The 27283-nt window shown below is 59.0% G+C and overlaps 1 protein-coding gene across 1 annotated transcript; it reads left to right on the forward strand.

Annotated features, from left to right (window-relative positions):
* The first annotated feature begins 2105 nt into the window (after window positions 1-2105).
* On the forward strand, window positions 2106-26242 carry EHD2 (EH domain containing 2). Its single transcript, XM_084906040.1, has 7 exons — window positions 2106-2220; window positions 5343-5413; window positions 5450-5882; window positions 6639-6736; window positions 12495-12907; window positions 20545-20709; window positions 24563-26242. Exons 3-7 carry the CDS (start codon window positions 5479-5481, stop codon window positions 25112-25114), a joined length of 1632 nt encoding a protein of 543 aa, XP_084762166.1. The 5' UTR covers window positions 2106-2220; window positions 5343-5413; window positions 5450-5478; the 3' UTR covers window positions 25115-26242.
* Window positions 26243-27283: the final 1041 nt, after the last annotated feature.

The following is a 27283-nucleotide window of genomic DNA, read 5'->3' on the forward strand; positions in this document are numbered from 1 at the left end:
AAAAATCAATAAAATATAAATATATTTTTAAAATAAAAGAGAAGTGCCGAAACCGGTGCGGCTCAGTGGATAGAGGGTCTGAAGGGTCCCGGGTTTGATTCCGGTCAGGGGCATGTACCTTGGTTGTGGGCACATCCCCAGTGTGGGGTGTGCAAGAGGCAGCTGATCAATGATTCTCTCTCATTGATGTTTCTAAATCTCTGTCCCTCTCCCTTTCTCTCTGTAAAAAATCAATAAAATATATTTATAAAAAAAAATAGAAGAGAAGTAAAATAAGTAGCAGACATATTCTGGCCCACGTTGATAAGAGCTAAGAAGGACCAGAAGGCTAAAGCCGGTTTGGCTCCGTGGTAGAGCGTCGGCCTGTGGACTGAAAGGTCCCAGGTTGGATTCCGGTCAAGGGCATGTACCTTGGCTGTGGGCACATCCCCGGTAGGGGGTGTGCAAGAGGCAGCTGGTCGATGTTTCTCTCTCATCGATGTTTCTAGCTCTCTATCCCTTTCCCTTCCACTCTATAAGAAAATCAATAAAATATTTTTTTTAAAAAAAAAAAGAGAGCAGAAGGTGGGGACGGGGAGGGGTGGGGAAGGCAGGCCCAGGCGGGGCACCTGGAGGAGGTGCCTTCAGCACAGGGACGAGGTCCTGTGGAGGAAGACAGAGGGGGAGCTGGGCTCTGGGAGGCAGGCCTGAGCCCCCCCTGGGGGTGGGGAGCGGAGCTGGGGGCCTGCATCAGGAGAGCCATGTTTCCTCAGCACCTGCCTCGGACCAGGCACGGCTCAGCCTGAACCGTCCCTCTGGGTGTTCTGAACCCACTTCTCCCGGACTCAGTCGCCTCGCCTGTAAAATGGGGATAACCATCCCTGCGTCTCAGGGATGTGCCGAGAAGTCAGAGGGCTTAGAGCGGTGCTTGCCCATAGGAAACACATTGTAAACGCGAAGGATTCGCCGAAACCGGTGTGGCTCAGTGGATAGACAGTCGGTCTGCGGACTGAAAGGTCTCGGGTTCAATTCCGGTCAAGGGCATGTACCTTGGTTGTGGGCACATCCCCGGTAGCGGTTGTGCAAGAGGCAGCTAGACAATGTTTCTCTCTCATTGACGTTTCTAGCTCTCTATCCCTCTCCCTTTCTCTCTGTTAAAAATCAATAAAATATATTAAAATATATTTTTTTATTGATTTTTTTTTTTTACAGAGAGGAAGGGATAGAGATAGAGAGTTAGAAACATCGACGAGAGAGAACCATCGATCAGCCGCCTCCTGCACAACCCCTACCGGGGATGTGCCCACAACCAAGGTACATGCCCTTGACCGGAATCGAACCCGGGACCCTTCAATCTGCAGGCCGACGCTTTATCCACTGAGCCAAACCGGTTCGGGCCAATTAAACCTTTAAAAAAAAAAAAAAAAATATATATATATATATATATATATATATATATATATATATATACTAGACCCGAAATATATATATATTTTTATTGATTTTTTACGGAGAGGAAGGGAGAAGGATAAAGAACTAGAAACACCGATGAGAGAGAGACATCGATCTGCTGCCGGGGATGTGGCTACAACCAATGTACGTGCCCTTTGACCGGAATCGAACCCGGGACCTTTCAGTCCGCAGGCCGACGCTCTATCCACTGAGCCACACCGGTCAGGTCTGCTCAAACCTTTTAATCGCCGTTATTGCGGCCGCTGCTGCTGCTGCTGCTGTGACTGTTCTTTTCATTCCGAGCTGGGAAGGCGCAGGCCCGGCCGGTGTGGCTCAGCGGTTCAGTGTGAACCAGGAGGCCTCCCTCCCGTGGGGGGCGGCAGGAGGCAGCCCCCAGGATCCTCCCCGATCACTGATGTTCCTCTCTCCCTCTCCCTTCCTCTCCGCAATCAGTAAAAATATACGTTTCTGAAAGTTGGGCTGAGATCAGGGTGCGGCCCGGAGCCCGCGGGGGGAGGTAGAGTTTGAACCTGAACTTGAACTTGAACTTGAACGGGAATGAAAACACCTCGTGAAGGCGCCTCCCGCTGCCCGCCAGGGGGCGCCAGAGGCCGGGCGCGGGTTTGGGGAGGGGGGGGCCCTCGTCCCGCCCCCGCCCTCCCGCCCCTCCTCCTGGCCGCGGCCCCACCCGGCTCAGACGCTCCGGACCGACCGCGCGCTCAGCCGCTCCGCGGGCGCCTCCGACCCGGGACCCCCGCCCCCAGCCCGGCCCGGCCGCCGCGCCCCTCGGTGAGTGCCCCCCACTCCCAGCCCCGATGAGCCCGCCTGGCTCCCCATGAGCCCCTGCTCCCCCGAGACCCCCAGTCCCCGCCTGCAGAGGGCACGGTCCCCCGCGGCCCAGGCCCCCTGACACCGGCCCCTCCACGCCCCAGCGCCCCCAGTCTGTACCAGTCCCCCCACCGCTCCCCGTCCCCACCAGCCGCTCTCAGTCCCCCTCCCCGTCCTCCCAGAGGGGAGATCCCGTACGGGGCTCCCTCCCCGCCCTCCTCCTCTGGGTCCAGCCTGGCCCTCCTGGCACCCCAAGTTCCTCTCCCTCCTCACCAACCCCATCGCCGCCGTCCAGCCGCCAGCACCCTTCCAGCCACGTCCCCCCGCCCCGCCCGCCCCGGCCCCCTCCCTCCGCGACAGCCCGGCCCCAGCTCCGGCCTCTTCGCCACCTCTCCTCCCCGACTTCTCCTTAAAAAAGAAAAGTCGTTATGAGTTTATGGGTTGTTAAACATACTTGATTTGCGGTTATTTTTTAAACGTGTGTTGCTTCTCAGCGAGAAGAAGGGGGCGGGAGGGAGGGAGAGACACGTCGATGAGAGAGAAACATCGATTGGTTGCCTCCTGCACACGCCCCACGGGGGATCAAGCTTGACCGGGATTCGAACTGGCAGCCTCGCGGTGCCTGGGAGGTTGCTCCGTCCACGGAGCCGCGGGGCCGGGCCGGGCTGATCTGCAATTATTGCTGATGCTCGAACTGTCCAGTCTTTAGCCGGGGGGCGTCCCTTCGGGCTGGGGCCTGTGTCCCCGTGACATGCCCCGTCCGTCCGCCTCTGAGCACCTCCCCACCGTCCGTCTGATCCTTCTTGCCCTGCTCCGGCCCCAGCTTCAGCCGTGTCTCTAAGGAGCCCTGCTTTCCTCGGGAGGGAGATGATATTTAAAGTAAGGCGACCAGATTCCAAAAACCGGGACTTTTTTTTAAAACGCCTCGGGACATGGGACAAATTGTTAAAAATCGGGACTGTCCCGCCAGAAGCAGGACGTCTGGCCACCTTAATTTAGACTCTAAATTAAGTCCTCAAACTTTTTAAAGTGGGGGCCAGATCACGGTCCCTCAGAGAGCTGGAGGGCCGGACTATATGAACTACTAATTCCTACTGTAACACCTCGGCTGCGCTCACTGCCCAAAAAACCTGGCGGGCCGGATCAGACTCCTCTGCGGGCCGCATGTGGCCGGAGGGCCGTAGTTTGAAGACCCCTGATTTAGAGGCTCCAGTGTGACGGCTCCAGCTGGCTGTGTGCAAAGACCAGTAACGCTCTAAGCATCTACTCTGACGGACCCGGGAGTGGGGCGGAGGCGGAGACACAGATGGCTGAGAAACCGGGAAGGAACGCAGGGACATCACTACAGATCCCACAGAGAGCGGGGGGCTGGAGGGGCGCGCAGAGAACACAGTCCGGGGGCGGGGGTGCTCGCTGCTGCTGGGTTGGAAGCTATTTCTCTTCCTAACTTTTTATTTTTTAAAAAAAATATATTTTATTGATGTTTTACAGAGAGAAAGGGAGAGGGATAGAGAGCTAGAAACATCGACCAGCTGCCTCCTGCACAACCCCTCCCGGGGATGTGCCCGCAACCAAGGTACATGCCCTTGACCGGAATCGAACCTGGGACCCTTCAGTCCGCAGGCCGACGCTCTATCCACTGAGCCACACCGGTTTCGGCTCTCTTCCTCATGTTTTAGGCCTGTGATGAGAGTGCAGGCTCTGAGGTCGGGTTGCCTGGAGTCGCAGCTTGGGCACCTTCTTGCTTATTCGGCTAGTGTTACCGTTGTAAGCCTCCACTTCCCGGTCGGAAAAGTGAGGATAATAACAGCCCGGGACCCGACCCAGGTGTTAGGAAGCTGAGGCTGGAGCAGCGCCTGGCATGCAGGGCTCATACATGTTGAGCTGTTCTTCCGAACGCCCCAGGGCCCTCACGACCTGGGCACACCTGGGCGTCGGCTCAGCTTTCTCTCCCACTCCTCCTCCTCCTCCTCCTCCTCCTCCTCCTCCTCCTCCTCGGGCCCCTGGGTCCAGCCAGCCACCCGGCTCCTGCATGTCACAGCTTTGGGCCTCCTCTCACACCACCCTCTCTGCCTAGAGGCCCCTGACAGGCCCACTCTGCAGGGAGCAGCTCGACAGTCAACCCAGCCCTGGCCGCTTTGGCTCAGTGGGTAGAGCGTCGGCCTGCGGACTGAAGGGTCCCAGGTTCGATTCCGGTCAAGGGCATGTGCCTTGGTTGCGGGCACATCCCCAGTACGGGATGTGCAGGAGGCAGCTGGTGGATGTTTCTCTCTCATCGATGTTTCTAACTCTCTCCCTCCCTCTTTATTAAAAAAATCAATAAAATACATATTTTTTAAAATCAGCCCAGACAGAGCTGGCGGGTCCGTGGCCGGCTTGTCACATCCCCCTCTGGGCCCACACGGCCTCTGCCTGGCATTTCCCGGCATCACTCCTCACGGAGCTCTGAGTGGGGGTGGGAGGAGGTGTGTGGGGGGGTGGTCTCTGGCTGGATTCTGGGCCCACCATTCCTGGCACATGGAGGGAAGTCAGTGTCCATGTGCGAGGCCATGGGAGGGGAGAAGGGAGAAGAAAAGCACAAAGGAGCCCAAACCGGTGTGGCTCAGTGGCTAGAGCGTCAGCCTGCGGACTGAAAGGTCCCAGGTTCGATTCCGGTCAAGGGCATGTACCTTGGTTGCGGGCACATCCCCAGTGGAGGGCGTGCGGGAGGCAGCTGGTCAATGTTTCTCTCTCATCGATGTTACTAGCTCTCCATCTCTCTCTCCCTTCCTCTCTGTAAAAAATCAATAAAATATATATTTTTTATAAAGCACGAAGGAATCCATTCCCTCTGGGCGGCCTCTGCACCCTCCCCTTCCCCTTCCTGGGTCTCCACACCGACCCCCTTCCCCGTCATCCCCCGTCAAAACGGAACCATCCCCTTCCTTCTCCTCCAGCCATCACCTCCCCATGCACCCTCCGTGCTCGCTGCTCCTCCCTCTGCCCCTTCCCCCCTCCTCCTCTTCCCGGTCCACCTCTCAGCTCCCTTCCTTCCCCTCCTCCACCAGGCAGTCCTCCATCCACCCCCTCTCCTTCTCCTGCAGGCAGCCCTCCGCCCCGCGCATCTCCCTCAGCCCGGCGGGCCCAGTGGTTAGCGCCCGGCCCGGCGAGCCCAGTGGTTAGCGCTCAGCGGGTGGCGCCCAGCCAGGAGGGGAGCGAGCGAGCGAGCGCGCGGCCGCCATGTTCAGCTGGCTGAAGCGCGGCGGGGCGCGGGGCCAGCGGCCCGAGGCCATCTGCACGGTGACCTCGGCGCTGAAGGAGCTGTACCGCACCAAGCTGCTGCCGCTGGAGGAGCACTACCGCTTCGGCGACTTCCACTCGCCGGCCCTGGAGGACGCCGACTTCGACAGCAAGCCCATGGTGCTGGTGGCCGGCCAGTACAGCACCGGCAAGACCAGCTTCATCCAGTACCTGCTGGAGCAGGAGGTGCCCGGCTCCCGCGTGGGCCCCGAGCCCACCACCGACTGCTTCGTGGCCGTCATGCACGGCGACACCGAGGGCACCGTGCCTGGCAACGCCCTCATCGTGGACCCCGAGAAGCCCTTCCGCAAACTCAACCCCTTCGGGAACACCTTCCTCAACAGGTGCGCCCGCGGGGGCCTCTCCCGGCCGCGGGGGCCTCTCCCGGCCGCGGGGGGGGGGGCCCCCTCCTGTCCCCTCCCCCCCTGGGGGTCCCCCCTGTGCGGCCCCAGCGCCTTTCTCGCTCCCTGGACCCTCCCATCCCAGGCCGGCCTCAGCTCTTCCCCAGGGGAGCCGGCCTGCCCTCCTGCTGGGCGGCCTTGGGCCAGTGGCTTGACCTCTCTGGGCCTCCCTTCCCCTCATCCGGCAAATGGGGATCGCCGGCCGAAACCGGTTTGGCTCAATGGAGAGAGCGTCGGCCTGCGGACTGAAAGGTCCCGGGTTTGATTCCGGTCAAGGGCATGGACCTTGGTTGCGGGCACATCCCCAGTTGGGGAGGGAGGGTGCAGGAGGCAGCTGGTCAATGTTTCTCTCTCTCTCATCAATGTTTCTAGCTCTCTATCCCTCTCCCTTCCTTTCTGTGAAAAATCAATAAAATACATTTTTTTTTTAAATGGGGATCACCGCAGGCGCCATGCCGCAGGATTGTCTGAGTTACAATCATGAAGGTGCTGAGAGCGGCTCCCGGCGCAAAGAATGTGCTCAGGACACGCCAGTTCTGATTTTTAAAAATAGTTTTTGTTCTCTGTCCCACCTCCCTTTTCGCTTTACGCCTGCCCTTCCCTGAACCCGATGTGAGCCTGGGGCAGTTCTGGCTGCCCCTCCTGTGTGTCCTCTCCTCCTGCCGCGCCCTGCGCTGACCTGTCCCTCCTCCCGCCCAGGTTCATGTGCGCCCACCTCCCCAACCAGGTCCTGGAGAGCATCAGCATCATCGACACCCCGGGCATCCTGTCGGGTGCCAAGCAGAGGGTGAGCCGCGGTGAGTGAGGCTGGGTCCCCGGGTCCGAGGGAGGTGGGGCTGGGGGCCTGGATTTCTGGGTCTGAGGGAGGAGGGGCTGGGGGCCTGGATTTCTGGGTCTGAGGGAGGAGGGGCTGGGGGCCTGGGTCTGAGGGAGGAGGGGCTGGGGGCCTGGACCCCTGGGTCCGAGGGAGGAGGGCTGGGGGCCTGGACTCCTGGGTCTGAGGGAGGAGGGGCTGGGGGCCTGGGTCAGAGGGAGGAGGGCCTGGACTCCTGGGTCTGAGGGAGGAGGGGCTGGGGGCCTGGGTCTGAGGGAGGAGGGGCTGGGGGCCTGGGTCTGAGGGAGGAGGGGCTGGGGGCCTGGACCCCTGGGTCTGAGGGAGGAGGGGCTGGGGGCCTGGGTCTGAGGGAGGAGGGCTGGGGGCCTGGGTCTGAGGGAGGAGGGGCTGGGGGCCTGGATCTGAGGGAGGAGGGGCTGGGGGCCTGGACCCCTGGGTCTGAGGGAGGAGGGCTGGGGGCCTGGGTCTGAGGGAGGAGGGCTGGGGGCCTGGGTCTGAGGGAGGAGGGCTGGGGACCTGGGTCTGAGGGAGGAGGGGCTGGGGGCCTGGACCCCTGGGTCTGAGGGAGGAGGGGCTGGGGGCCTGGACCCCTGGATCTGAGGGAGGAGGGGCTGGGGGCCTGGACTCCTGGGTCTGAGGGAGGAGGGGCTGGGGGCCTGGATCTGAGGGAGGAGGGCTGGGGGCCTGGACCCCTGGGTCTGAGGGAGGAGGGTCTGGGGGCCTGGACTCCTGGGTCTGAGGGAGGAGGGGCTGGGGGCCTGGGTCTGAGGGAGGAGGGCTGGGGGCCTGGACCCCTGGGTCTGAGGGAGGAGGGGGCTGACTACGTGGACTCCCAGGTCGGAGGGAGGAGGCCGGTCCCTGCTGGGACTTGCCCGGTGTCGCTGCCCGGAATGGAAGGAGCGGGTGGAGCGGCGGGAGCCTCCCGCTGGCACACTGCGGTGCGGGAGGCGGTGGGGGAGGCGGTGGGGGAGGCGGTGGGGAACACGTGTGAGCAGGCCGCCGCTGCTCCCGAAGGACCGAGAGGGAGCCATCAGGAGAGAGAGGCAGAGACAGAGGGGAGGCAGAGACAGAGCGGGGTGCAGAGGGGAGGCAGAGACAGAGGGGAGGCAGGGACAGAGGGGAGGCAGAGACAGAGGGGAGGCAGGGACAGAGGGGAGGCAGAGACAGAGGGGAGGCAGGGACAGAGGGGAGGCAGGGACAGAGGGGAGGCAGAGACAGAGGGGAGGCAGAGACAGAGAGAGGCAGAGACAGAGAGAGAGGCAGAGACAGAGAGAGGCAGAGACAGAGAGAGAGGCAGAGACAGAGCGGGGTGCAGAGGGGAGGCAGAGACAGAGAGAGAGGCAGAGACAGAGAGAGAGGCAGAGACAGAGGGGAGGCAGAGACAGAGGGGAGGCAGGGACAGAGGGGAGGCAGGGACAGAGGGGAGGCAGAGACAGAGGGGAGGCAGAGACAGAGAGAGAGGCAGAGACAGAGGGGAGGCAGGGACAGAGGGGAGGCAGAGACAGAGGGGAGGCAGAGACAGAGGGGAGGCAGAGACAGAGGGGAGGCAGGGACAGAGGGGAGGCAGGGACAGAGGGGAGGCAGAGACAGAGGGGAGGCAGAGACAGAGAGAGAGGCAGAGACAGAGGGGAGGCAGGGACAGAGGGGAGGCAGAGACAGAGGGGAGGCAGGGAGGCAGCAGGAGGCCGGGAGGGGAGCGGCGGGCCCTGGGAGCGCCTGGCCGGCGGGCCGGGCCGCCGATGGGTGGGGAGGGGCTGGGAGGGACCTGGGCGCGGGCCAGGGCGGCCTGGAATCTATAAACAGCTGCGCAGGGGGAGCGGGGAGCGGGGGGCGGATTCCAGCGGGGCCTCCGGGGGGAGCCCGCCCCGCCGCCGCCCGGAGCCGGAGCCCGGAGCGCGTTCCGCATCTGCGCCCCGCACCCCGCCCCACCCCAGCCCGGAGGCCGGGAACTGGGGCAAAGGAGGCGGCCTGTGGGCCAGAGGGGACCCGGAGGCGGCGCGGGGCGGGGAGGGGTACCGGCCGGGCGGCGGCCCAGCGGGCGTCCCCGGGGAGGAGGCGGCGCAGCTGCGGAGCGATCGGAGGGCGCGCCGCCTGCCCCGAGGGGCGGGGGGGGGGGGGGGGGGGAAGCGAACCGAGGTCCCCGGGAGGATGGAACCTAGCGGGTCTGCAACCAGAGCTGGGGTGCCAGGGGGGCCCAGAGGCCATGGGGGCGGGGGAGAATCAGGGTCCCTTCCCTGGCGCGGGGCGGAGCGCGCGCCTGGGGGCCTGTGCCCGCGCCTGGCTGACGCTGGGTGCCCCGGAGAGCTGGGGGGGCTGCGGGGGGTGGGGGTGGGGGTGAGGAGCTGTGGGGGGTGGGGGAGTGGGGGGCTGTGGGGGCTGCGGGGGGGGGAGGCTGTGGGGGACGGTGGGGACCGTGTGTGAGGGTCTGTGCACAGTGCGAGCTGGGGCGTGCAAGGGAGAGTGCGTGCGGGTGCGCCTCTGTGGGACTGTGTGTGTGTGTGTGTGTGTGTCTGCGGGCGCCTGTGCATCTGGGAGGTGGTGGGTCTTGTGTGACCTCGGATGGCTGTGTGGGTCCCGGGTTTGTGGGCAAGAGTGTGTCTGGGCGTCTGCACCTTGGTGCGTGTGGCCAGTGCGTGCTGGGCGGGCACCTGTGTGTGAGCACACGTGTGTGAGTGCATGTAATATCTGTGAGTGTGTGCATGTGATTGTAGCGTAATGAGCGCTCTGGACGGGTTCAAATCTGGACTCCGCTGTTTTTTTTTTAAAAAAAAAACAACTGTGGGACCTTGGGCGAGCTACGTAACCTCCCTGTGCCTCAGTTTCCTCATCTGTGAAATGGGAATAGTAATAATGGTGATCAGCCGCCTGATTGCGCGGAGAGTTACAGTGGAATGCCAGAATGGGCAGAGTGCCAGGCCGGCGAGGCTCAGTTGGTTGAGCGCCTACAGGAGGTCGGACTCCTGGGTCAGTCAGGGCACACACCCGGGTTTCGGGTTTGATGCCCAGTTGGGGTGCATACCGGAGGCAACTGATCAATGATTCTCTCTCACATCCATGTTTCTGTCTCTCTCTCCCTCTTCCCTTCTTCTCTCTCTAAAATCAATAAAAATATGTTCGCCCTGCGAAAACCGGTTTGGCTCAGTGGATAGAGCGTCGGCCTGCTGACTGAAGGGTCCCGGGTTTGATTCCGGTCAAGGGCATGTACCTGGGTTGTGGGCACATCCCCAGTAGGGGGTGTGCAGGAGGCAGCTGGTTGATGTTTCTTTCTCATCGATGTTTCTAGCTCTCTGTCCCGCTCCCTTCCTCTCTGTAAAAGAGTCAATAAAATATGTTTAAAAATATGTTTTGAAAGCGCCGTGTGGAGCCCCGGAAGCAGTGTGTGGCGCACAGTAGGTGCCACGGGAGAGCTGGTGTGACTGTTTTTCCCGGGGAGCGCGCAGGCGACCGGCCTGCCCCTGCCACGTCTCCGCTCCCACGGTGACTCAATCTCCCTCCGCCTCCCTCTGGCGTGAGCCACACTTTCCAGATCCGGGCTGTGTGTGTGTGTGTGTGTGTGTGTGTGTGTAGGGGCGGGAGGGAGGGGGCCCCAGCTGCCGTCCCCCTGGTGACCCGGCCCTTCCTCCCCCCAAACAATGTCCCGTACCCGCCCCCCCTCCCTCAGGCCCAGCTGCCCAGGAGCGGCTTCCTCCGCGGAGGGTGGGCTGGGCCCCAGCTCCCTGGCTGGGCACCGGGGCCCCGGACACTCCTCCGGGCCTCCTCTCGGTGTGTTTGAGGCAATCCCTTCTCTCTGTGCCTCCTTGTTCTCCTCTGGAAACGGGGAGCATACACGTGCGGGCCTTCCTGGGGAGGCGTGGAGGTTCAGTAGGTTTGAGAGCTGAGCCTGGAGTGGCCTCAGGGCGTCAGCTGTGGCTCCGGTTCTGCAGGTTCACGCCCGTCCCCCAGGGCCCACTCCGAAGCCCCTCCTCCGAGGCGCCCTCCCGGACGCCCCAGGCGGGCTCAGGCACCCCCTCGGGCTCCCCCACCCCGGCCTGACCACCACGGGGACAGGTCTGTGTCCCAGTGGACGGTGATCCCTGGAAGGGCGGGACTGGGCTGCCTGAGCGAGCGTGTCCCCGCACAGAGCAGGCCTGAGTGACACCCTCCAGGTCTGGCGTGACTCACCCCATGCACTCGGCGCTGTTGTAGGGCTTTGTTTGTTTATTTATTTTATTTTTAAATTAATTGCAGAGAGGAAGGGAGAGGGAGAGAGAGAGAGAGAGAGAGAGAGAGAGAGAGAGAGAGAGAGAAACAACAGTGAGGAGAATCATTGATCGTCTGCCTCCCGCACGCCCCCTACTGGGGATGGAGCCCACAACTCGGGCATGTGCCCTTGACCAGAATCGAACCCGGGATCCTTCAGTCCACAGATGGATGCTCTATCCACTGAGCCAAACCAGCTAGGTCAGTGGTCGGCAAACTCATTTGTCCACAGAGCCACATATCTATAGGACTATGACTGAGATGTCTTTTGAGAGCCAACTTTTTTAAACTTAAACTCCTTCTAGCATCACTTCTTCAACATAGACTCACCCAGGCCACGGTATTTTGTGAAAGAGCCACACTCAAGGGGCCAAAGAGCCACATGTGGCTCTCGAGCCGCGGTTTGCAGAACCATGGAGCTAGGGCAACACTGCAGTATTTTATTTTTTTTTAATATATTTTTATTGATTACAGAGAGCCAAAGGAGAGGGAGAGAGAGATAGAAACATCAATGATGAGAGAGAATCATTGATTGGCTGCCTTCTGCACACCCCTCACTGGATATCGAGCTGGCAACCTGGACATGTGCCTTGACTGGGAATCAAACTGTGACTTCCTGGTTCCTAGGTTGACGCTCGACCACTGAGCAACACCAGCTGGGCAAGAAGGCAAGGGTTTTTTTAAAATATATATATTTTATTGATTTTTTACAGAGAGGGATAGAGAGTTAGAAACATCGATGAGAGAGAAACATCAACCAGCTGCCTTCTGCACACCCCCGACTGGGGGTGTGCCCACAACCCAGGTACATGCCCTTGACCGGAATCAAACCCGGGACCCCTCAGTCCGCAGGCCGAGGCTCTATCCACTGAGCCAAACCGGTTTCAGCAACACTGCAGTATTTTAACAACCTTTATACCCGAACCAAGGCATACCACTAGCATCTGCTGAATGAATGAATGAGGCATGAATGAATGAATGAATGAATGAAAAAGGGAAGGGCTGATGGCCCCTTGTCCCTAGATGGCTTGAGGAACTGGGGTCAGAGTGATGGGGGCTGCATGAAGCAGGGGCAGTGGGGTGCTCTGAGTCCTTGACTATTTCACATAGACAGCGGTATAAAATCATATATATATATATATATATATATATATATATATATATATGATTTTATACAGAGAGGAATGGAGAAAGGGAGAGAGATAGAGAGCCAGAAACATCAATGAGAGAGAAACATGACCAGCTGCCTCCTGCACACCCCCCACTGGGGATGTGCCCGCTACCAAGGTACATGCCCCCAACCAGAATCGAACCCGGGACCCCTCAGTCCACAGACCGACGCTCTATCCACTGAGCCAAACCGGTTTCGGCTAGCCAGCGGTTCTGATGGTCAGCCCAAAGGGCTGGGGCCTCGGATGGCTGGGGGGTGGGGTGGGTGTGGGTGCTGACCTTTGCCCCCTCTCCCTCCCCCCCGCCCCCAGGCTACGACTTCCCGGCGGTGCTGCGCTGGTTCGCGGAGCGCGTGGACCTCATCATCCTGCTGTTCGACGCGCACAAGCTGGAGATCTCGGACGAGTTCTCCGAGGCCATCGGCGCGCTGCGCGGCCACGAGGACAAGATCCGCGTGGTGCTCAACAAGGCGGACATGGTGGAGACGCAGCAGCTGATGCGCGTGTACGGCGCGCTCATGTGGGCGCTGGGCAAGGTGGTGGGCACGCCCGAGGTGCTGCGCGTCTACATCGGCTCCTTCTGGGCGCAGCCGCTGCTCGTGCCCGACAACCGGCGCCTGTTCGAGCTGGAAGAGCAAGACCTGTTCCGAGACATCCAGGGCCTGCCGCGCCACGCCGCGCTGCGCAAGCTCAACGACATGGTGAAGCGGGCGAGGCTCGTGCGGGTGAGCGGCCGGGGCGCAGGGAGGGAAGGGGGGACGGGGGGGGGGGTGTTGGTGGGGTCAGGGGCGCCTCCAGCCTGTCCCCTGACCCCCTCTTGGCTGCCAGTCTGCACTGATCAGCTCTCTGATCGGCTGTGCCATCTAAGAGAGTTCGCAGGCTGGGCGTTCTGGCGCTCAGGGCACTGGCGGGAGCAGGGTTGCATGGAGAATTGTGCCTTTTCCATTGCACGCCTGTCTCTGTCTCTGTCTCTTTTCTTTTCTTTTTAAAAATATATTTTATTGATTTTTTACAGAGAGGAAAGGAGAGAGATAGAGAGCTAGAAAAGTCGATGAGAGAGAAACATTGACCAGCTGCCTCTTGCACTCCCCCTACCGGGGATGTGCCCGAAACCAAGGTACATGCCCTTGACCGGAATTGAACCCGGGACCTTCCAGTCCGCAGACCGACACTGAGCCACACCGGTCAGGGCTGCCCCCCCTTTTTATGAAAATAACACCCCCCTAGTCTCTCTCCCCCCTGCAAGTCCTGCTTTATCCCTCTCGCAGTTTTCTTCATGGGTCACACTGCCTGGTCCTCAGTGACCCAGTCAGGGGGCTCTGTGTTTCCTGTTGTCTCCGCCGCGCACATTTAAGCGCCACAGAAGCAGGGGTCTTTCTCTGAACTGGTTCCCTGCTGCGCCCCCAGCGCCAGGAGCAGAGCTGGTGCTCAGCACACATCTACACCGAGAGGCCAGGTTATTATGGTCTCTGAACGCATATAATCTGGCCACTCAGTGCATAGATGTAGATGTAGATGTAGATGTAGATGTAGGTATAGGTATAGGTGTAGGTGTAGGTGTAGATGTAGATGTAGATGTAGATGTAGATGTAGATATAGATATAGATATAGATATAGATATAGATATAGATATTAGAGGCCTGGTGCATGAATTCGTATATGGGTGAGGGTCCAGCCAGCCTGGCCAGGGGGAGGGGACATGGGTGGTTGGCCGGTCTGCCTGCTGGTCCAACTCCTGGTCGAGGGGACAATTTGCATGTTAGCCTTTTATTTTGTTTTATTTTTAATGTATTTTATTGATTTTTTACAGAGAGGAAGGGAGAGAGATAGAGAGAGAGAAACATCGATGAGAGAGTCATCGACCAGCTGCCTCTTGCACACCCCCTACTGGGGATATGCCCACAACCAAGGTACATGCCCCTGACCGGAATCCAACCCGGGACCCTTCAGTCCGCATGCTGACACTCTATCCACTGAGCCAAACCGGTTTCGGCTATTAGCCTTTTATTATATAGGATACACACTGAGTGGCCACATGATTATGCGTACAGGGATCATAATCATCTGGCCGTTCAGTGTATTGAACGAACGACGCTGAACAAACGCATTTAACAAAACCTCTTCTGTGCCTGGCCCTGGGCCTGCCGGGTGATGCGGGGCAGTCCCACCCCCAGACCTTGAAGACCCAGCACGGTCAGGGCTGGGGCTGGGGGAACCCTGGAAGGCTTCCTGGAGGAGGGGGCACCCGAGCTGCAGACTGGAGGCTGAGGACCAGGCGGGGAAGGGGTTTAGACCGTGGGAGCGGCTGGCACCTGGGCTGGGGATGAGCACATGGCCAGCTCGGGGATGAGGGAAAATGTCCGTTGAGCCCGGGGCAGGCGGTGCTGACTCTGAGGCTGGGCGGCGTGGGAGTCAGAGCGCCCAGGGCTTGGCCAGGAATGTGTGCTGTGCCCCAAGACCCTGGGGAGCCACGGAGGGTGCAGTCTTAGGGAGGGACAGAGTCAGACCAGCTGTCTTCGGCGGGGTGGATTCTGGGCGGTGAGACCGGGCACAGACCAGGCAGGGGGCTGGGTGCGGGGAGCTGGGAGGAGGCTGGATCAGGACGGGGCTATGGGGGGTGAGGAGGGGGAGGAAGGAGAGCACTGGTTTCTGGGTGATTTTGGAAGCCAAATGGAACATTCGTGGGGGCGGCTGCAGGATGGAGGTGGGGCAGGAAGCTGGGCAAGCAGGGAGGCCCAGAGGTGAGGGAGCCAGAGCTTAAGGAGCAGCCAGGAGCCGGTGAGTCAGAACCCCCACCCCTCCCCCACCCCAGGAATTCTCTTTGGGAGGGCGGGGCGCCCTGTGGACTGGAGCCTCAGGACCCACCTTTCTTCCCTGCTCTGCCCAGCTCTGGACTCTCCATCTCTCTCTGTATCCGTACTTCCACCTCTTCCTCAGCTCTCCCTGGTCTTTCTCTTCCTCTCTCCTTCCCTCATTCTTTCTCCCTTTCTCTCCCTCTCGCCCTGCGTCTCTCATTCATTCTCCTCTTTCCCTCTTTCCTCATCTCTTTATCTATTTATACTTTTTATCGGTTTCAGAGAGGACGGAAGAGGGAGGGAGAGAGAGATAGAAACATCAATGCTAAGAGAGAATCATCGATGGGCTGCCTCCTGCACACCCCACACTGGGGATCAAGCCGGCAACCTGGGCATGTGCCCTGACCGGAATCGAACCCTGATCTCCTGGTTCATAGATTGACACTCAACCACTGAGCCACGTTGGCTGGGCTCCCCTCTCTTATTATCACTCCCTCCTTCGGTCTCTCTCCTCTTCCTCCTTATTCTATCTATCTATCTATCTATCATCTATCTATCTATCTATCTATCTATTATCTATCTTTCTATCTATCTATCTATCATCTTCATCTATCTATCTATCTATCTATCTATCTATCTATCTATCTATATCTATCTATCTATATCTACCATCTATCTACCTATCTATTTATCTATTATAATCTATCTATCTATATCTATCTAGTATCTATCTATCCTCTCTCTCTCTCTCTCTCTCTCTCTCTCTCTCTCTCTTCCATCATCTGCTCCCTCCTTCTCTGTCTTCCTCCCAGTCTCAGTCTCTCTGGAGCTCCAGACCCCCTCAGGGAGGCAGAGCCGCAGGAGCCGGAGCCCAGGCCGCGGGACGGAGGGACAGGGCCGGGCCGGACACCTGGAGCCCCGCCGGACAGGAGGCGGCTCCGGAAACCGGGACAAACCCCGGAGTCGGGGCCCCGCGCCCCGGCCCACCCCGCCCTTCCACCTTATCTCTTCCTGGCACCTTCCCCCGCTTCCTCTCTGGAAAAGCCATCAGCTCCCACCGCCTCCCGCGGCCGGTCCCCCTGGAGCCGCCCAGGCCCCGCCCCCGCCCCGCCCCCGCGCCCCATTGGCCCCGCGCCACAGGTCCCGCCCACTCCGAGCCACACCCCTGCCCCGATTGGCCCCTGTCCCTAGGGACACCTCCTCCTCCTGCGCATCCATCCATCCTGGCCCCCAGGGCTGCCCCAGGCCCAGGGTCCCTGTGACCAAGGTCCCCTGCTCACGCCCCTCGTGGGATTCTGCGCGGTCAGTCCCACCATCAAGCATGCTACCCTGCAGGATGGCTCCACGGGTGAGAGTTTCCCCCTGGTGCACGTAGGGTGCGGTGCCACCTCTGATCAGGACACAGACCTGCATCAGCCAATGAGTGCATGAATCCATCTCTCTCTAAACAGCAAATAGATCTCTCTCCCTCCCTTCCTCTCTCTCTCCAAAATTAACCAAATCAGCCCTAAACCGGTGTGACTCAGTGGATAGAGCGTCGGTCTGCAGACTGAGGGGTCCCAGGTTCCATTCTGGTCAAGGGCATGTACCTTGGTAGCAGGCACATCTCCAGTGGGGGGTGTGCAGGAGGCAGCTGACCGATGTCTCTCTCTCATTCATGTTTCTAGCTCTCTATCTCTCCCCCTTCCTCTCCATAAAAGATCAATAGAATATATTTTAAAAAATCAATCAAATCAAATAAAATGCTCTCATCCTAGCCCGTGTGGCTCAGTGGATAGAGCATTGGCCTGTGGACCAAAGGGTCCCGGGTTCAATTTCGGCCAAGGGGACATACCTGGGTTGCAGGCTCCTCCCTGGCTGGGGCCCTGGTGGGGTGCGTGCAGGAGGCAACCAACCGATGTGTTTCTCTCACTGGATGTTTCCCTCCGTCTTTCCCTCTCTCTGAAAATCAAGGGGAAAATATCCTGGGTGCGGATTAAAAAAAAAAAAGTTCTCCCCCAAGGGCACAGAGCCCTCTGGACTCCTTTTGGCAGCCCCCCTCCTCCCTCCAGGGTAGGGGTGTGGTGAGTCCTCGGCTCTGCCCTTCCCGAGGGGGGAGCTGCGCTGTGGCCCATGAGGCCAAGGTCTTGGGAGGGTCTGAGTCTGGAGAGGCCCCGAACCTTCAGACTGCGCTGCTCTGAGCCGCCCAGGGACAAGAACTATCTATCTATCTATCTATCTATCATCTATCTATCTATCTATCTAGGTATCATCCATCTATCATCTTCATCTATCTATCTATCATCTATCTATGTATCATCCATCTATCATCTTCATCATCTATCTTATCTATCATCTTCATCTATCTATCTATCTATCTATCTATCTATCATCCATCTATCATCTTCATCATCTATCTATCATCTTCATCTATCTATCTATCTATCTATCTATCTATCTCTATCCTTTCTCTCTCTCTCATCTACCATCATCTGCTCCCTCCTTCTCTGTCTTCCTCCCAGTCTCAGTCTCACAGTTGGTGCCCATTACTGACCTACACAGCAGGGAGCAAGCCAGATTAGATTAGATTAGAATTACTTTTTAAAAATATATCTTTATTGATTTCAGGAGAGGAAGGGAGAGGGAAAGAGAGAGATAGAAACATCTATGATGAGAGAGAATCATTGATCGGCTGCCTCCTTTATGTCCCCTAATGGGGATGGAGCCCAAAACCCAGGCATGTGCCCTTGACGGGAATCAAACTTGAGACCTTTCAGTCCACAGACCGATGCTCTATCCACTGAGCCAAACAGGCCAGGGCTAGCAAGGAACCTGCTGGAACAGGAGCCCGGGTGGCCGGAGGACAGGGGGGAGGAGGGGCAACGAGGGTGCAGAACCAGCCAGACTCACCAGAACTGTTAGCATTCTAAGCCTATGATTCATTTAATAAGTGTTTTCAAGACGACCGTTGGGACCGGCTCACGGTGCAGCATTCACGTTAGTCAAACACGCTCCCTCCCACCCCTGCCCCAGCGCTCGGGGCCCCGCCCGCCCCGGGATGGGTGTCTGCGCCTTCCCTTAGACGCATTGTTTCCATGTGAGCACATACGTGTCATTCTTTAGCTTCCTATTTAGAATAGATGCCGTGTGCTCATGGCTCGGCCCGCCTTGTTTGCTTTCTGATAACGGAGGAGCCCAGGCTGCGGCTCCAAACATTTCTCGAGTGTTTGTGTGCACGGTGTGCCAGCGCCGAGGGCAGGGGCACGCCCGGAGCCCCAGCCTGGTGGATGGACGGGGACAGGACAGACAGACCGGCAGAGCAGGAACGGAATACTGCACTGTGAGAAGTGCTGTGAGCGGAACGATCCAGGCGGAGGCGAAAAGTAACTGGAGGGCCTGTGCGAGGGGGTGACCGCCAGAGGAAGCTGCGGGAGCCCAGGCCGAGGTCCGGGCAGAGAGGGGCATGTGCAAAGGCCCTGGGGTCGGGGGTGAGCGGCATCTGGTGAAGCCAGGAAGGCAGGCGAGGAAGCCGGAGCAGCGGCCAGGGGGAGGTACCCTGGGTGAGGTGAGGCGGCAGGAGCCGAGCCAGGGAGAACAGGGCTTCTCGAGGCTTCGGTTCCCAGGACCCCGTCACGCTCTTAGAAGTGACTGAGCACCCAGAGAAGTCCGCACATGCACTGTGTCTGTGCTGACTGCGTGAGAATTCAAAACGACAGAAACCGGTGTGGCTCAGTGGATAGAGCGTCGGCCTGTGGACTGAAAGGTCCCGGGTTCGATTCTGGTCAAGGGCATGTGCCTTGGTTGCAGACACAGAGGCAGCTGATGGATGCTTCTCTCTCATCGATGTTTCTAACTCTCTTCCTCTCTGTGAAAAATCAATAAAATATATTTTAAAAAAAAAGAATTCAAAACGGAGACAACGTTTACCACGTGATAGGAACGAGCCAGTAACGAATGGTTACAGAATTATTAAGTGGTCATTTATTGGAAATGTCACCGGCAGGTTTTTGATTATGTTTAATTTATATGAATAAATATCCATAGTTAATATTATATGACCGTTTAAAGTAACAACGCACATCAGTCAACCTAGGTAACGTGTTTCATGAAAATTAACTATTTTCGAAAGAAAAAAGTCAGGGAGGACAGGGTTCCTGTACTACATTTAAAAAATATATTTTTATTGATTTCAGAGAGGTAAGGGAGAGGAAAGGAGAGAGAAAGAGAGAGAGAGAGAGAGTTCAATGATGAGAGAGAATCATCGATTCGCTGCCTCCTGCACGCCCCCCACTGGGAACCGAGCCCACTACTTGGGCATGTGCCCTTGACTGGAATCGAACCGGGAACCCTTCAGTCCACAGGCTAATGCTCTATCCACTGAGCCAAACTGGCCAGAGCACCTGTCCTACATTTTTGCAAATCTCTTTGCTGTCTGGCTTCCCCTATCTTGTAGCCTTAAAAAAATCTCCACCATCCACTGGGGAGGAAATGAAAAGTAAAAAAAAAAAAGAGCGTCTTATTATTATTATTATTCAAAAATAGTCACACCTCGGCTCTGCTCTGCAGGCCTCCCAGCTTGCTTCTCACCCCAGTGCCCTTTCATGTCGGTGCCTGTGATCAGTCATGTCTCCCAGGCGACAAACACGCGAGAGAACGCACCACGACCAGCCAGGAAATTGTATTGTGAATATTTTTTTTTTTTTTTTGGCTCTTGTTGCTGCTTATTATTAGGTTTTCCCTTTTTACTGTACATTTCCTTTCCTTTCTGTTAAATGCTCATTCACATTCCATGTCTTTTCCTTTTCGAAGTGTTTATCAATTAGCCGGGACATTAGACACGCACTGTGGGTAAGAAAGGTTAAATCAGGGACTCATTTGGGGTCTGGAACTAATCCCATGTACATTGCTTCTAATGGGAAGAGCAACTCGGCTTTCAAACCGCCTTCTGGAAGGAATGAACTCTGAGAGCCGAGGTTCCACTGCACTTTTTTTAAAAAAATATATATTTTATTGATTTTTATTGATTTTTTACAGAGAGGAAGGGAGAGGGATAGAAAGCCAGAAACATTGATGAGAGAGTAACATCGATCAGCTGCCTCTTGCACACCCCCTACTGGGGACATGCCCGCAACTCAGGTACATGCCCTTGACTGGAATCGAACCCGGGACCCTGGAGTCCGCAAGCTGACGCTCTATCCATTGAGCCAAACCGGTTTCGGGTCCACTGCACTTTTGATGGGCTGAACCCCGAAAGGCTCTCGAGACCCCCTGGGGTTGCCCGGACCACACTTTGAGAATTGCTGCTGTAGGCCCTTGTGGGAACTTTGAACTTGGGTGGAAAGCAAATGGAGCAGCATCTTGTGGTCCGGTCTTTTGACCGGAATCGAACCCGGGACCCTTGAGTCTGCAGGCCTATGTTCCATCCACTGAGCCAAACCGGTCAGGCAGAGGCATGCATCTCCATGGGAAATCGAACCGGCAACCTTCCGGCACAGGGGAGGACACCCCGCCCGCCGCGCCTGCCGGCCTGGGCCCCCGCAGGGAGCCGCCGGGGCCCGGAAGCAGGCTCAGCGGGCCTCTCCCCGCAGGTGCACGCCTACATCATCAGCTACCTGAAGAAGGAGATGCCCTCCGTGTTCGGCAAGGACAACAAGAAGAAGCAGCTCATCCTCAAGCTGCCCGTCATCTTCGCCAAGATCCAGCTGGAGCACCACATCTCGCCGGGCGACTTCCCCGACTGTCAGAAGATGCAGGTGCGCGGCCCCCGGGGAGGCTGGGGACCGAGGGGGGGGGGGGGAGGAGGGGGCCGGCTTCTGTGGGCTCCGGGGCGGGCCGGGAGAACCGGAGGGCTGCGCGGAAGGTTCCGGAAGCACCTCCTGCACACGGGTCCGTGGGAGCGTGGTCTGATGAGGTAGGAAAAGGGACTGAAGAAAAACACCCCCAATCATTATGGCTTAGTTAGGATGGACGTTTATTTCTCTCCTCCGTAAATACAATAAAAGTCCTGGAGGATGGTTTAGGGTCGGTTCATGCTTCACAGAGCCCGGTACCAAGCCCTTTCTTAGTTTCCCTCCAGGCCTGGCCTCCGGGCCCAAGAGCCCCTCATGGCACAAAAGGGCTGTGGAGACGCCAGCCCTTGCGTCTGCATTCCAGCCAGCAAGGAGGGGAGGGGAGGGGAGGGGAGGGGAGGGAAAGCTAATGGGACAGGCTCTCTCTGTATAAAACAGTGCTGTCCCATGTATGTTCTACAATGATGAAAATACTTTTTTAAAAAATATATTTTATTGGCCGAGGCCGGTTTAGCTCAGTGGTAGAGCGTTGGTCTGTGGACTGAAGGGTCCCGGGTTCGATTCAAGGGTCAAGGGCATGTACGTTGGTTGCAGGCACATCCCCGGTGGGGGGTGTGCAGGAGGCAGCTGGTCAATGTTTCTCTCTCATCAACGTTTCTGGCTCTCTCTCTCCCTTCCTCTCTGTAAAAAATCAATAAATTAAAAAAATATATTTTATTGATTTTTTTCCAGAGAGGAGGAGAGAGGGATAGAGAATTAGAAGCATCGATCAGCTGCCTCCTGCACACCTCCTACTGGGGATGTGCCCGCAACTAAGGTACATGCCCTTCACCAGAATCGAACCTGGGACCCTTGAGTCCTCAGGCCTATGCTCTATCCACTGAGCCACACCAGTTAGGGCATGAAAGTGCTTTCTGCTGCCACCTCCAAAATGGCAACCACTAGCCACATCAGAACTGACCTTTTAGATTTTATTTAACTCATTTACGTTTAAAGAATCACGTGTCTGCTGCACCGAACAGCGTGAGTCTAATGTCGCACTGGTAGCTCGTGCTAACCTCCAGCTGGCCAGAACTTGGTCATGGCCTTGGCCAACCGCAAAGGATGCTGGGAAGTGGAGTCTTTCCTCCATGTGGCCAGGAACCGCGTAACATTCAGGGGTTCCAGCGCTGATCTTGGGGGACGAGGGAGCGGCTCCTCACACGCCCAGGCCTGGGGTCAGCTGGTGCTGGGAGAGCCGTGGGTCCGGATAGATGGGGAGGAGTGGGCAGGGCAGGAGTGACCCAGTGAACGTGGAGACAGACCGAGTCCAGGTGCAGGCCTGGGGTGGGGAGGGGCCGTGCCCAGGCTGAGCCCGCTCTGAGGGCTGAGATGTCTCCAGCCCCAGGCGGAGGAATCCTGGTGAGGTCCGTTTGCCTCGGCCTCTGACCAGCTCCATGAACGTGGGCAGGTGGCTTCGTTTCCCGAGCCTCAGTTTCTCCAACTGGAAAATGGGCTCCCTGACTGCAGTGTCTCCCCGTTGCCACAGGCACCTTGAGTTTGGCCTTGGCACTGGTGACATCCGGGGCCAGAGAACGGTCCCAGGACAGTTAGTGCCATCCCAGCCTCTACTCACCAGTAGTAGCCACACTCCCTCCCTCCGCCCACCCCCGGCTGTGACAGTCAAAAATATCTCCAGAGCTTGCCAACTGTGAAGTGCTGGGCTAAACAGCAGCTGCTAATATTGTTACAGTATTTTTAAAATATATTTTATTTATTTTTTATTTTTTACAGAGAGGAAAGGAGAGAGATAGAAACATCGACCAGCTGCCTCCTGCACACCTCCTACTGGGGATGTGCCCGCAACCAAGGTACATGCCCTTGACCGGAATCAAACCTGGGACCCTTCAGTCGGAAGGCTGACGCTCTATCCACTGAGCCAAACCAATTAGGGCTACAGTATTTTTTACTTCACTCCTCACCCGAGGATATGTTTATTGATGTGAGATAGAGAGAGAGAGAACATTGATGTCAGGAACATCGGTCGGCTGCCTCCCGTACGTGCCCCGACCAGGGATAGAACTGCACCCTTTTCTGGTGCACTGATGACGTTCCAACAGAGCCACCGGCTGGCGCTGCAGCTGTTAATATGACGCTGACATTTTTATCCAGACGGATTAATTTAGCCTTTTTCGCCCCGCCCCGACCAAGTTGGGCAGTGCTTGTTATCCCCATTTTACAAAGGTAGAAACGGAGGCCCAGAGAGGCACATCCCTTGCCCGAGGACACACAGCCCCCAGGTGGCAGTGCTGGGTGGGCGCCCCGCAGCCTGGCCTTGGAGTCCTACTGCACCACCCCCCACCCCCCGCAATTCACCATCACACCCCCATCTCTTTTTTGGGGAAAAATATTTTTATTGATTTCAGAGGGAGAGGGAGAGAGAGAAACATCAATGATTAGAATCACTGATCGGCTGCCTCCTGCACACCCCACACTGGTGATCAAGCCTGCAGGCCTGGCATGTGCCCTGACCGGGAATCGAACCTCGACCTCCTGGTTCATAGGTTGATGCTCAACCACTGAGCCACACAGGCCAGGCCCACCCCTATCTCTTCATGGTCGCGATCAGTGGATCTCTGTGCCTAGGCTTTGGACGTTCCTGTGCTGCCGCTTTCAGGGGTCAGTGTGTGTCTGACGCTGTGTCAGCGGCTTGGAGCCGCCTGAGGGAGGAGGGCGGTCTCAAACCCAGCCCGCAGCTGCTCCAGCCAAATAAGACTTCTCGGGGTTGGGAGTCCCCAGGGTCTCGTAAAGGTCCCAAAGCAAACTCCCACGCTGGCAGCCAGCCCTTAGCCCTTCAGTGTTGAGGGTGACAGAGCTAACAGAGTGGCAGAAATTGCATTCTTTTTTTTTTTTTTTTTAATATATTTCTTTATTGATTTCAGAGAGGAAGAGAGGAGAGAGATAGAAACATCAATGATAAGAGAGAATCACTGATTGGCTGCCACCTTCCAACCGCTCCACCCCCATCACTGGGGATTGAGCCGAGACCCAGGCATGTGCCCTTGGCCGGAATCGAATCTGGACCCTTCAGTCTGCTGGCCGACGCTCTATCCACTGAGCCAAGCCGGCTGGGGCAGGAATTGCATTCTTTAACTTGCATCATGGCGGGGTGCTGGCGGGGCAGCTGGGGTGCCAAGGGGGCGGGCAGGGCCGAGAGCCGACTCTTGAGTGCCCTGGAGCTGCTGTCAAGATGTTGAAATCTTCCTCCGCCAGCCCAGCGGCCAGGCTGCTGCCTGAGTCACGGAGGTCCTCTGAGCCCCCTACTGTCCAGTGATCCCGGGGCCGCCCTGCACCGGGTTCAGCCTCCAGGACCCTGTTCCCGGCTCCTTCCGTGTGGTGGGTACCGGGCGAATAGATACCCACACACGTCTGCACGCTGGGCCAGGAGCTGCTGCCCGGGCTGCTCAGGCGCCCCCGTGGTGGCACCAAGGGGCTGGGGACCATGAGATGGTGCCCCCGACTTCCGGTGCCCCTGACTTCCGGCACCCCTGACTTCCGGCGCCTCTGACTTCCAGCGCCTCTGACTTCCGGTGCCCCTGACTTCCAGCGCCTCTGACTTCCAGCGCCCCTGACTTCCAGCACCCCTGACTTCCGGCGCCCCTGACTTCCAGTGCCCCTGACTTCCGGCGCCCCTGACTTCCAGCGCCCCTGACTTCCGGTGCCCCTGACTTCCGGCGCCCCTGACTTCCCACGCCCCTGACTTCCAGCGCCCCTAACTTCCAGCGCCCGTGACTTCCGGCATCCCTGACTTCCGGTTCCCCCTTCCTCTCCCTCACAGGAGCTGCTGATGGCTCACGACTTCACCAAGTTCCACTCCCTGAAGCCGAAGCTGCTGGAGACGCTGGACGAGCTGCTGACGCACGACATCGCCAAGCTGATGCCGCTGCTGCGGCAGGAGGAGCTGGAGAGCACGGAGGTGGGCGTGCAGGGCGGCGCCTTCGAGGGCACCCACATGGGCCCGTTCGTGGAGCGCGGGCCCGACGAGGCGCTGGAGGACGGCGAGGAGGGCTCGGACGACGAGGCCGAGTGGGTGGTGACCAAGGACAAGTCCAAGTACGACGAGATCTTCTACAACCTGGCGCCGGCCGACGGCAAGCTGAGCGGCTCCAAGGCCAAGACCTGGATGGTGGGCACCAAGCTCCCCAACTCGGTGCTCGGCCGCATCTGGAAGCTGAGCGACGTCGACCGGGACGGCATGCTGGACGACGAGGAGTTCGCCCTGGCCAGCCACCTCATCGAGGCCAAGCTCGAGGGCCACGGGCTGCCCGCCAACCTGCCCCGGCGCCTCGTGCCGCCCTCCAAGCGGCGCCACAAGGGCTCCGCCGAGTGAGGTCCGCCCTCCGCCGGCCCCGCCGCGGCTCCCCGCTGCACGCACGCCCCTGCCCTGGCCATATGCACCCGCCTGCCGCCTTCCCAGCCGAAAGGATGGGGGTCCCTCCACCCCCCACCGCCAGACAGAGGGGACCAGGGGAGGGGGAGTCATCTCTCTGCCCGCCCTTCGCACCTCCGCCCGCACGTACACCGAGGCACGCCGCACCCACACTAACACACAGGCATCCACCCAGGCGTCCTTCTTGCAAGTATTTATTGAGCACCTACTACTTTCTGGGTTTGGGGCTCGTTCCAGGCACTGGGGATCCCGGCAGAGAGCAGAAGAGAGAGATCGGTGCCCTCCTGGAGCTGACATTCTCGGGAGGGAGCACTGCCTGTCCCTCATACACACACACACACACACAGACACACACCAGCCCGGACCAGGCCCGCCCCGCCCCTTAAAAGAGTTGCCGCTTGGTTGAAATGACTAAATGACAGGCCTTCCTCTTGCCCATCCAGGCAAGGACCCCTGCCCCCGCCCCCGCCCTCAGGCCTTAGGGCCACTGGGGACTCCCAGGGGAGACAGAACCTCCTGCTTCCTCACATGGACCCTCTTAGCCCTCCTTGAGCTCCTCACACCCTACTTAGTAAGCATGTGTGTCCTCCCCCGCCTGGCCTGGGTTGAAAACCCAGCCTCCCCACCCCCCCACCCCCCCCCCGCCCCAGCCTCCCCTCCCCCCAAGCTGGTGGCTCGAACTTGAGCCCCTGGGGCCTAGCTGCGCTGCCCAACGTCAGGCCATATTTAAGTGGCGCCCCTACCACACAGAAGAGACCCCAGGGCTTAACCTGAGTCCCCTTTTCAGGGATGTCTTGGGGGGACAGGCTCTTGGTGCTACAGCCCCCCCCCCCCCCCACTTCCCTGGAGGGACCTCACACACCCCCTTTCCTGCCATCGCCCCATATTAGTGCTTGACGCTGGTGGGGACCCCGTGGAAAAGACTAGGGGGGGGGGGATAAAAATAGTTGGGGTGATGCCCCCTCCGGGGTGCTGGCTGGGATTCCCACGCTCACCCCCACCCCACCCCCCGGGGCCTGGGATGGGATCGGCGGCCCCACAGCAATAAAGCCAAGGCTTCTCTCCAGAGTCCAGCTGTCTTGGGACAGGGAATGGGGGGTCGCCCTGCTCCCGACCCCGGGGGGCAGGTGGGGAGGGCGGGCAGGGCTGGCGAGGGGTCCCCCTCCCAGCTCTCCGGGGCGAGGGTGGAGGCCGTGACTCAACGCTGCGGAGCGTGATGACTCATCTGGGCTGGGGGCCAGAGCGACATATTTTCCAAAGAAAAGTTACTCCGGGGCCCTCCCTGCGGGACACCCCTCCCTCCGCCGCCCGCCGCGGGGGCCTGGGAACCGGGCCCTGGGCGCGGGGAGGTGACGGGCACAGCCTGCCCCGCCCGCACCCAGCCGCCGGGACAGGCGGGCTCCTGGGGGGCCGGGGAGGGGGGCGGGCTCCTGGGGGGCCGTGAGCGTGCTCCCGCCCGGGAATCGGCCCGCGCTGGGCGGCGGACACACACGCCCAAGGCCACACCCACGGCGCCCGGGACGCGGCTCCCCGGCGCCCCCTGGCGGCCACCTGGAGCGGGGCGGGGGCCGCGGGCCCAGTCCCCCCGCCGGGGTGGCGGGTGGGCGCCCGCGTTCCCAGGACCCCGGCTCCTCCCCTCCCGGCGCCTCTGCCTCCTTTCCGAGCCCGGAGCCGCCTTCGCGAGGCCCCGGGCCCCCGGGATGGGCGCCAGCGCCCGCGCTTCCTTCCTTATTTGTAAACAGTGAAGACTTAGCGGAGTCCGAGACGAAGCGCAGGGCTGGGCTAACGTTTAGAGCAAGGTGACCAGACGTCCCGAATTTTTTTTAACACTTTGTCCCGCGTCCCGGGGCGTTTTAAACGCCACGGGACAAATTGTTAAACATCGGGACGTCTGGTCACCTTAGTTTTTAGAGGCACGATCGCAAGCGCTTCGCAGGAATGTATGACCTCGTTTATTCTCCAGGATGGACCGTCAGCACCCCCAATTTGCAGACGGGGAAACTGAGGCAGAGCCGCGCGGTGGACGCCCAGGGTGTGCGCCTGCGCAGCGCGAACAGCGTGTTCCTAACACGCCCCGGCGCATGCGCATTCCTGTGCTTCCGAAGGCTC

The sequence above is a fragment of the Pipistrellus hanaki genome (genome assembly GCF_964339955.1).
Source record: "Pipistrellus hanaki genome assembly, chromosome: 15".
NCBI lineage: Eukaryota > Metazoa > Chordata > Mammalia > Chiroptera > Vespertilionidae > Pipistrellus > Pipistrellus hanaki.